At 52.4% G+C, this 10,727-nt stretch overlaps 1 protein-coding gene across 2 annotated transcripts in view; it reads right to left on the bottom strand.

Annotated features, from left to right (window-relative positions):
- Positions 1–4,658: 4,658 nt before the first annotated feature.
- Positions 4,659–10,727, bottom strand: part of RBM20 (RNA binding motif protein 20) — a 54,860-nt gene continuing 48,791 nt past the window's right edge. For both annotated transcript variants that reach the window (XM_029932569.1, XM_029932571.1), the window contains exon 14: positions 4,659–7,569. In XM_029932569.1, the coding sequence (XP_029788429.1) occupies positions 7,459–7,569 (111 nt within the window). In that variant the 3' untranslated portion in view covers positions 4,659–7,458. The remainder of the gene's footprint in view (positions 7,570–10,727) is intronic.

The following is a 10,727-nucleotide window of genomic DNA, read 5'->3' as shown; positions in this document are numbered from 1 at the left end:
ATCTCCAGACAGACGTGGGGCTCGTCCCACTGGTAAGTGCTGGGACAGAGGGACCGCCACCCCTCGGGACTGACAGGGAGTCACTTCCCCCAGCCCTCCATGTCTCACTTGGGCTCCAACAACCTCAGGCAAGCACAAGGCCCGTGTCAAATGGGCAGAGGGGCAGAGGAGGTGGCCTTTGCCCAAGCCTGAGTGAATTCATTGTGGCTCTGACACAGGGCCTCAAGGGTCCTGATTCTCAGCCCAGGGACTTGCCTTGGAACTGGAAATTTCTTTCCCTCCTTATCTTGCAGACAGACCAGAAGCGCTCCCAGGACCACCCCCACTCTCCCTGGGGGTGGCCTTATCAGGTCCGAGGTGGCCTGAGGATCAGCCTGAAGGAGTCAGCTCTTCCTCTTGGCTGTGTCAGACCCAGTGGAGAACCCCAAAGAATGAATGTCTGCAAGGTGTTCCCAGAACCCGGACCAGCGGGATCCCCACCCAGAACGCTGTTAGCACATGGCCAAGAAGACAGCGGCCTCCTCCTTGTCCCGCGGACTTGGCTCCTGGAAGGCCAGCTAAGTACCAGGAGAAATTTGAAAAAACAGTGTGAAAGAAAAAAAAACAAAGACCAAAACCCACAAATTCAAGCCAGCACAACTGGCTCAGGTGGGCTAGGCAGGCGTGTGCAGAGTCAGGCCTTTTGACACTGGGAGGAACCGGTTCACACAGACTATAAATCATCCACTGTCCTCATCTGTAGGGCTGTCAGCTACCTAAGGATTTTCTCCAAGACCCTCAGTGCCTCTACCCAGATCATGTACAGTCCCACAGAATTCTAGAACACAGTCAAGTAGGACAATTTCTCCAGATAAACTAGAACACTTCTATTCAAACAAGGAAAACCAAGTAATGGACACTACTTCCTTCTTTTGCCTTGGCTCCCAGGAGGCTCCCAGTCAAATCTCACATGTATTTACCACGGCTCCATCAGCCCTTAGTACTCACAGACTTGCTGCCTTCAACTGTTCTCAGCTCTCACTTAAAATTTTTCTGTTGGTAGGGGCGCCTGGGTGGCTCAGTCAGACTTCAGCTCAGGTCAGAATCTCACAGTTCATGAGTTCAAGCCCTGTGTCAGGGTTTTGTGCTGATAGCATGGAGCCTGGAGTCTATTTCGAGTTCTGTGTCTCCGTCTCTCTCTGACCCTCCCTGCTCATGCTCTGTCTGTCTGTCTGTCTGTCTCTCTCTCAAAAACAAGTAAACATTAAAAAAAATGATTTTTCTGTTGGTTTAATCTGGACACACGTGGCCTGCATTGTACATCACCTCAACTCCTTGTCGGCAAGAGGTGGTAGGTAAATAAACAGTGAAGTTTCACTCAGGAAGGAGAGGTTGGAAGTGCGGCGTCTGGTTAGCATTCTGGGGCCATGGGAAATCCCCTTCTGATCACACCCGTGTACCCGCAAGTTACCTGAAATCAGAGACCAGGGGGCCTTCCTCCCCTCCCCGAAGCAGTCCCCCATCCCTGCGCCCTGCTCCCTCTCTCACCCCTAGATCCAGCTCACCTAGCAAACTTGCTGCCTGAGGGCAGGAAGAAACTGCTTCTTGGGTGCCTGGGGTGCTCTGGTCTGTTTTTCAGCAGCATGGCATGCGGGGCCTGCCTTTAGCTACTTTCTAGGGAGAGCAGGTGTTGAGATCAGTTTCAGGCATGTAGCGATCCAGGTGTCAGTCATGAGACCTGAGGACGGCTAAATTGGGCTCTCTTGTCATCCCGAGCCCGCTGTTCTGGTGGCCCTGCTCCATGGGCTTTAGAGAGATGGGGGAACAGAGGCTCCCACCCTGAGACAGCCAGTGGAGAAGAGTCGTTAAAAAAGCCAGGTTTGAGAGTCACACAGACCTGCGTTTGAATCCCACCTCTGTCGTTGACTGGCTCTCAGACCCCAGAACAAACCACTTTGGGTACCTGAGCTTCATTTGCCCCATCTGTGAAATGGGAGACTAACAGTGACCAGGCCAAGAGGACACACTGAGTGTGGCAGGTGGACCTGCTCACTAGTCTTCAGGGCTCATATTGGCATTAGTGGTGGCTTTCATGGTGGGAGAAAGAGTGGCGAGCCTCACGGTTCCTTGCTGGTAGGGACATGGCCCTGGGGGAGGCCCCCGTTCTGTGGGACTCCAGTCCCTTCAAAAGCTGACTGCGCACAGCTCTCTGCCCGGAGGGGCAGGGCTGTCAGCAGATCTCAGGGAGTCTTCATAACCAGGATTCTCTGCCATTGACAAGGACAAAGAGACCCTTGGAAAACGGACTTTTGCCTAAGCACAGGCAGTATGAATCCGACTGAAAACTCTGGACATGTGCCCCAAACCCAGTCTGGTGACCACCCCTGCCGCCACCAGCTGCCACCGTCTCCAGCTGCCAGGGCCATGAGAATCCTCCTTTGACCCTCTTTCACTCTGGTGTCTCTTCTACCTTGAATGATCTCCATTCACATCTTGCCTGCCCTTCCCCCAGCAAAATAAATGCCCCTTCTAGTCCAGGCGCTGCTGGGGAAGTCCCTGGTTGACTTCTAGGGAAGTGCTTTCAAATGTGGACTCCACCCGCATTGATTCACCCACAGGCTTGCTAAAATGCAAGTGTCCACGTGCTCCTATGACCTAAGGGGACAGAGTCTTCATGGCCTGGCCAGGAATCTGTATTTCTAACAAGTTCCCCCAAGTGATTTGGATACACACAAAACATAAAAAACAGTGATTTGTCTTGAGTCCTCCCTGAGGGTCCAAGTCCAAACTAGGGCTGGGCCTGGAAAATTCATGAAGCAATCTAGATCCCTGTGGATCCTCAGTAGGACCACCCCAGTCATCTGGATGCTAGCCTTGATCTAAGCTGTGTTCCCTTAGGCAAATCACTTCTCCACTGTGGGCCTCAGTTTTCTTACCTGTGAAAGGAAGGGCCAGGACTTGAGAGTCCCTGGGTCCCTTCGGTTCTGACCTGCTTGGAAATCCGGTTGGGATAGGTGCCTTTGTGGTGGGGAAGGAGAATGAATGTTGGGGGTGAGTTCATTTGTCCTACCGCCTCTGTGGACAGTCAACAGTTGCTTGCCAATAATGTTCCAAGGGGCGGGGCCAAGATCAGTATCCCAAATGGCCCTGGCCTGGTTGGGGACTATGAGAAGCAACCTCAATGTCTAGGCCATGGCAGAGTTGAACCAGAGGCAGTCTGGCATTGATCCTTGGACAGAAGTAAGCACAGAGAGCAGGTCTGAATATCAGGGCTCCGGCTCTGTAGACTGGCTCAGAACCAGGTTCTAGGGCCTTTAAGACTATCAGAGGGAAAGTGGGAACATTCAGGCAAGAGCAGGAAGACTGCAATTCACAGGGTTCCCTGGCAGGACGTCTCCACTGCACAGCTCCAAGGAGGGCCGTCTTGTCGCTCCACGAGGCACATAGCTCGTGCCCAGAACCGGACACACATGCACACAACGGGACATCTTGGATCCTGAACTCGGGGCCGAGGACAAGCTCCAGGCCCATTCACTGCTTTGGCCAGCTGGGGCACAGCCAACAGTTGCAGGGAAGGATGCCTCTCCACCCCTTCTGGTTGGGAACTGGAGGCCTGAGCTCAGCTCCCGGATGGCCACAATAGGCTGAGGGTGGGGCTGGGGAGAAGCAACAGGCTCAACAGGAACTTTCCTCAGATCTACAATGTACTCTAGTTAATTACAGGCGCCCCACTCACTTTGCCCTCTAGGGCCAGACTGCCCAGCCCCTCCCCATTGACTCGGGAACACTGCCAACAGGAGGGAAGGGCCCCACAGAAGGTTCCAGGCCATTCAAAGAACTGGCCAACTGGGCCCAGGAGACTAGAAGACATTGTTGAGAAAGAGCTTAAGATTCCAAAAGTAAACAGAGTTCAGTGTTATGCAGCAAACCACATGTTTTCACCAGCTATTACCTTAAGCCCAAAACAACCCAGAGGTGGTTTACACTATTGTCCCCCTAGACACCTGAGAACTCAGGACTTAGGAAGTCACAGGGCTAGCCAGCACCCAGGCTGGACATCGATCATCTCACGATGATCCATCCATCGATGGAATGGCCAGAAACGAACTGACTTGTCCTGGTGCAGGACACCGGGGTTCAGCCTACTAGAAGACTCGGGGCCCTGGGCAGTAATAATGAGGGGCTTATAAGAGGCCAGGAGATTTTTCTATCTGATACTTCAAAAGAGACAGCAGCTCCCCACTTTCCCAGACTTAACCTTCTGGAGGTTCCCCACTAAGAATCTCTGATTCCCCAGAGCTCCAAGTAGAAGCTGTTGTAACTTCTCTGCTCAATGCTTTAGAGACCTTCTAATTTTTTAATGTCTTTTATTACTTATTTTTGAGAGACAGAGAGAGGCAGTGCAAGCAGGGGAGGGTCAGAGAGAGAGGGAGACACAGAATCTGAAGCAGGCTCCAGGCTCTAAGCTAGCTCTCAGCACAGAGCCTGACGTGGGGCTTGAACCCACGAACTGTGAGATCATGACCTGAGCCGAAGCCAGACGCTTAACCGACTGAGCCACCCAGGCGCCCCTAGAGACATTCTAGATTCACAGAGGGACCAGATGCCAATCTCTATGCTCAGTGAGCTTCCCCTTGCCACATGTCAAAGGACCCCTGCATGACAGACAGCTACCCACAAGCTTTCAGATTCTCTTTATTAAAAATCTTTTTTTTTCTTTTTGTAAAAACAAACATGGCAGCCAATTATACAGATCAGGAAAAGTGATGACAATTTATAAGACACTCAACAAATTCCAATATTTTACAAGTTCAAACTTAAATTAACTAGTGTTTTTCTTCTTCTCATAAGCTCAAAAAACAAACTCTGGTCCAGTTCAAGTACAATCTAACAGGTCACAGCCTTAGACTTGTCCAAGAAAGGGAAACCCGGAGAGTAATGGCTGTTCTCACACCAACATCAAATCTACCAAATTCCTTGGGAATACCCTCTGGATACACTTTATTTTGGGTGTTTACAATGAAAAGAAAATTACATAGGCTTTTTGTTAATTTAACCCAGGGTACAAATGCTTCTGTTGCTCAAGGGAGCGGCTGCTCTTAAACAAGCTCTTTTGGGAGACACTTTGAAATGTTTGACAAACACTGAAGAAAAGCTTTAAAAAATAAATCAGTATTTTCCTGGTTTTCTTGAATACTGCCTTGTGTATGACACATATCGGAGCAAGAAGTGCAAATTATAGACTGGGTGAAGGACCATGCCAATGGAATTGTATAAAAATAAATAGAAATAAATATATAAATATATATACACACAAATACAGAATCTTAGATGATTTTTAAGCTGAAGTTTCTGATTAAACGCAGAGAGCCCCTCCTCTCCCTCCGAGGGGCTCTTGCCAGATTTGCAATATGGAGAAGGTCAGACTATCAGCAAGGGAGCCGTTGCACTACTTGGGTAAGAGGCTGTTTGAACAGCCACCCTGATTTCCATGGAAACAGTGCAGCGGGATGAGCTTCCACTCTCCTGGGAGAAAAGCCTGCCAGGCTCTCTGAAAATGCTCAGTCCCAGCCTCTGATGGAGGTGGTGGGTTTTTCCCAGCACGGTTCCCAAGGAGGCCAGGGAGCCGACCCTCGACATGCCCCATGTGGGCAGCCAGCCAAACAGGGCCAGAGGTTTTCCCAGAAATGGAGGCTGTTCTCCAGGACACCAGGTCGAAACCCGTGCAGGCAGCCGGAGCTGAGCCACCACCTCCAGAGCCCACTCTCTTGGAGATGCCAACCTTTCCGAGGCCCCCAGATGGCCTAATGCCAAGGTCAGGCTTCCTGCTTCCTCCAGCGCCTCGCTGCACATGCCCCGGCTGGTCTGCCTCTGAGACTTGCCTTCGCTGTTCTCTTTGACAGGTTCCCTGCACCCTCTCCTCACCAGTGACCACGTGCCCCAAGGTTTCCGCAGGATCATTTTATGTTCTAGATTTCCTTCTTTGTGCCTCAGACTCGCTGATGAAATGTCATTGTCAAACTCAGGTAATTATTCTATTCTTTCACCATCAGTGCAGAGGACAGAATGTGCAGTATATGTATCTACCATGAAAAAAATCTCACCTGCTCTAAACATTGCAGAAAATAATAGGAAGCAGACAATCCCTTCCTGGTCTATTTCTCTGTGGTCAGGAACAGAAACACAGGAACCATCCTCCAGGGGCCGAGCCAGGGCAGCAGCTTAGCTTGTGGAAATGGCACGAGGCTCCCTCTGACCTTCTTGAGGTCTTCCCCACGCCTGTGGTCCCTCCTCACCCCCAGCACCTCTGTCCCAACGCCCCGGCTGGGACACCAGACCCTCTTGTCTGGGGCCCGAAGGCACTGGCCTCTAGTATCAGAAAACCCTGCAGGAAGAAGAGTTCTATTCTTCATAACACTCAACATCAAAGTCTGCACATGGGGTCCTCCGAAGTGCCCTTGACCTCCTGCCTACCTATAAATACCTGGCAATCCTGAAATGCTGCTCTTCAGTCCTGCCATCCTGCTCTTTCCTTAGCTCCTTCCCCGCCTGAAACCGTCCCACTGAGAGGCTGCTGGAGCCCAGAGCACAGGCATCAAGAGCGAGTCAAAGACAGATACCATTTCCTTGTCATTGTGTCTCTCAAGCAACAGGACACATGGCTGGGAAGCCAGCATCTGACCCAACTACTTGGCTGAAGGGAAAAGACACTACTGTTTTCATTTTTTTATTAAAGTGAATCTACACCAAATTGATTGTCTGGAACATAGCCAACCCTGATACCTCCTGAAATCCTGAGGACGAACCTAACTTTGGGGGGTGGGGGGAACTTAACAGAGATTCCAAATCGAAGAGCTCTTTTCCTCCTCTGTGAAATTCATTAACTTTATGTTAAGGCATGAATCTCATGGACTTCCAGAATAGTTGAGAGGATGAAAGAGTTATTAAAAATGGGGCCTTTTCGAAAAAGCGGTCCTGCTGGAGAAACTCCCGGCTTCTGCCAGCGGGGGATGGTCTCGGGGGCCCCCCTCCAGGACTGCAGGGCCTGACTCAGCTCCCCTTGTTCAGGACGCCAGGCAGACGACAGGCTCCAGGCTCCCTGAAGCGGCTCTTGACCCAGCAGTCCGGTGAGGTCTCTTCCTTGGGTGATCTGGCTGGTCATCAAGAGTTTGAGCACTGAAAATCCCTGAGAAATTGGGTTTTATGAAAAACTAAATGACCCTTGGCACCGAAGGTGAGAGAGATGGAGGAGAGGGAAGAAGAGACAATCAACGGGGAGAGAGAGAGTGGCCTTCGGCCGCTGGACACACCGGGTGACAGCTCTCACCAGGGAGACATTTTGGGGCGATTTCATGAGTCTCGAGAACAAGCCCCGGCGGCCTGGGCTGCCTCGCTCTCCGGCTTCGCTTCCTGTCCAGGAGGTCAGGACGGCCCCGCCTAAGAAGGCCCTCCTCTCCCGGCTGGAGCGGCTGCAGAGGCCTAGAGCTTCTTCCTCTCAAAGTGAGGCACGATCCCGCTGTCCTCAGGCCTCGGGCTGCCCGCCCCCTCGGTCTCCTTGAGGCCCTCCTCGGCGAGCTGGGACAAGTACTTCTGCAGCGGGAAGACAGGGGAGGGAAGGGAGAGGGTCAGTGGTGACCTGGCCAGAAAGGAAATGAGAGAAAAGGGATGTCGCTTAGCCTCTTCTCCTGTCATGTCTCCCAGTGGGCCTCCTGCGCCTCCCCAGATCCTCCTGGGGCTACCAGACCCGTGCCAAGCTCCCCCCACCCCCGACTCTTTATGTTAGTTCACAAGTAATGCAGGACGCTTGCAGGAAACACCTGAAACACAGATCCTAACAGCAGCCAACCCTCCAAAGCCCTTATCCAGTGCAAGCGCTGCTCTGTTTTTCTTATAGAAACTCCTTTAGGGGCGCCTGGATCGCTCCGTCGGTTAAGCGAATGACTCTTGATTTCAGCTCAGGTCATGATCTCACAGTTCATGAGATCGAGCTCCGTGTCAGGCTCTGCACAGACAGCATGGGGTCTGCTTGGGATTTTTTTTCTCTCTCTTTCTCTCTCTCTCTTGCTCTCTGTGTCGCCTCTGCTCATGCTCACTTGCTCTCCTTCTCAAAATAAATAAGTAAACATTAAAAAAACCTCATTTAATTACAAAGGCTCTGCTTGGTTTTCCGGGAGAGCTTCAGCACCCAGGGGCCTGTGTGTATGACCCCCCTGTGTGTATGACAGGCGTGGGGGGGAAGAGGCCAGCTAGACCAACTGACCTCCGACCTCCGGCAGGAGAGAAGCAATGTCCTACAAGGATTGTGAAAGACAGACCGCAGTCTCTCGTAACAACCTGGCTCCTGGTGGGCAGGCGGCAGGCTGGGTGCCCTCGAGGTCCTTCGCTGGATTCCTGTTCTACAGTTGGGGGCTGCTCACATGGCCCCCCAAACACTCACCACTATCCTGGCCCCCAGCCAAATGTCAGGCCGTGCTTGGGATTCTCGATATCATGCAGTGAGACACAAGTAGAAAGGTCTGGGGCCCTGGCTGGGTCCTCTGATTGCTGGGGCGGCAGGCGGCAGTGCAAAGAGCACTGGGTTAGGAGTCAGCAGGGTTCGGCCCAGCGCAGTGGCCAAGTGTGTGGGCTCTGCTGTCGGATGACCTGGGTTCAAATCCTAGAGCTCAGCAGGCAAGCTACGCAAGATTTCTGACATCGGGGTAGTAACAGTGCTACCACATAAGGTTGCCATGACGTCCAAGGAAAGTACCGTAAAGCACTTAGCAGAGCACCTGGCACAGAGTAAACACTCTGTCCTGTTGCCCTTTCTCATGAGTTGCATGAGGCATCTGACTCTGGGTAAGTGATTCATCTTCTCTTGGCCTCTGACTCCTTATCTGGTAAATGGGGGAAACGATGCCTTCCTCCTCCCGGGGTGATTTTGAGGGTCAGACGAAGCGATGCGCGTGAGACCACCTGCTCTCTCTAGCACAGACTGGTTGGTTCTGAGAGGTGGGTGAGCCTAATGGGGAGAGCAGCGACAGACCGGGGGTCCCTGTGGGCCAGGCTGCTGACGGAGGGCCTGGTTTGTCCTCCACCTCATCTCAGGAAGGGAATGTGTGCTCAGGAAGGCAAGTGCATGATGCATTGCTCCCGGGCTCTGGACCTGGAACCAGGCAGGCACCTGGTTTATCTCTCTCTTTTTGAGAGAGAGAGAGAGAGAGAGAGAGAGAGAGAGAGAGAGAGAATCCCAACTAAGCAGGCTCCACGCTGAACGTGGCTCAATCCCTTGACCCTGGAATCATGACCAAGCCAAAATCAAGAGTTGGATGCTCAGCCAACTGAGCCAGCCAGACGCCCCTCGATTTCCTCTCAAGCACTTGACTCCACCTGTTGTTCCAGGTCACTCGGGGTGGGTTCTCTCAGGGCTATGGCCAGGGCTGGGGGCACAGACAGCATGGAGGCTGCCTCCTACCTCGAAGAGGAATCCCTTACCCCCACCTCAAGGCCTCCTGGTGGTGCTAAGTTGACAGGTTGCCTGACTTAGGTGTGAGCCAGCACCTGCTGCTCGGGGCTCAATTCTTCACTTTTCCCACGTGTCACTTGGGGTAGTGTGGGGGTGGATGAGGCCATGTGGACAAGAGACATTCTGTCAAGGCCACTGACAGAAACTTTATCTGGGAAGCCCGCGGCAGAGGCCCCCAGCGCCCCGACAGGTGTACCGGAGAAACCTGAACCGCAGTTGGCAGGCCTCACGGGCTTAGCCCATGTCTGGCCCTGACGTGCCTGGGGACCGTAGGAATGGCTCTGGCCTGCTGAGGGGAGGTAAGGTGGCCTGGGGGTTTGGCCCGTAGGCCCAGAACACAGTATAGTCCACTGGCCTGGAAAAAAAAATACAGGATTTAGAATCAGAGGCCTCAGCAAGCCTATACTTATCCCAGCTTCCTGAGTGACCTTGAGCTGTGTGGCCTCCTTGAGAGCCACATAACCCAGCTGAGAACACCACATGAGATCAGTAGCTCTCATGTCGATGTATCAGAACCTGCTGGAAAGATTTTTTAAAAATGAGGATTCTCAGGCCCAGCCCTGGCAAGAATGAATGAGCAGGAGAAGGGTGGGTCCAGGAAGCTGCATTTTTAAAAGATGCTAGCTGGCATGAGGACCATAGTTTGGGAAAATCAGGACCAGATGATTTCCAAGCCCACTCAGCGCTGCCATTCTATGGGGTTTATCTTGCTGGGTGGAGGAGGAGGAGGGCTTCAGAGTAGATGGCTGCCCTCAGCTGGCTCTGTGGTCGGGCCAGGTCAGGCCTTCACTGAGCTCCCCCAGGAGAGGCCAGGCCTTGGGCCCCAGGCCCCATAGCTGCCTTGTCCACAGAGCAGCTGCTCCACCGAGGCAAATCCAGAAGTTTAAATGACATGAGTTTGGGCACGGCCAGTGACAGACGGCGACACAGGCTATGCTATTATGGGTCTTGGTTTGCAAGATCAGCTTAATAGAGTAAAAAAAGGAAAGTGATTAAGAATCACGCAATCTGGGGGCACCTGGGTGGCTCAGTTGGCTAAGCGTCTGACTTGGGCTCAGGCCATGACCTTGAGGTTCGTGAGTTTGAGCCCCACACTGGGCTCTGTGCTGATTACATGGAGCCTGCTTGGGATTCTCTCTTTCCCTCTCTCTCTCTGCCCTTCTCCTGCTCTCTCTCTCTCTCTCAATATAAATAAATAAACTTAAAAAAAAAAAAAGAATCAGGCAATCTGTTCCCAAGCCTA

Source organism: Suricata suricatta, chromosome 2 (genome assembly GCF_006229205.1).
Source record: "Suricata suricatta isolate VVHF042 chromosome 2, meerkat_22Aug2017_6uvM2_HiC, whole genome shotgun sequence".
Classification (NCBI taxonomy): domain Eukaryota; kingdom Metazoa; phylum Chordata; class Mammalia; order Carnivora; family Herpestidae; genus Suricata; species Suricata suricatta.
The sequence above is the reverse complement of the archived record's forward strand: the minus strand, read 5'-3'. Positions and strand labels throughout refer to the sequence as shown.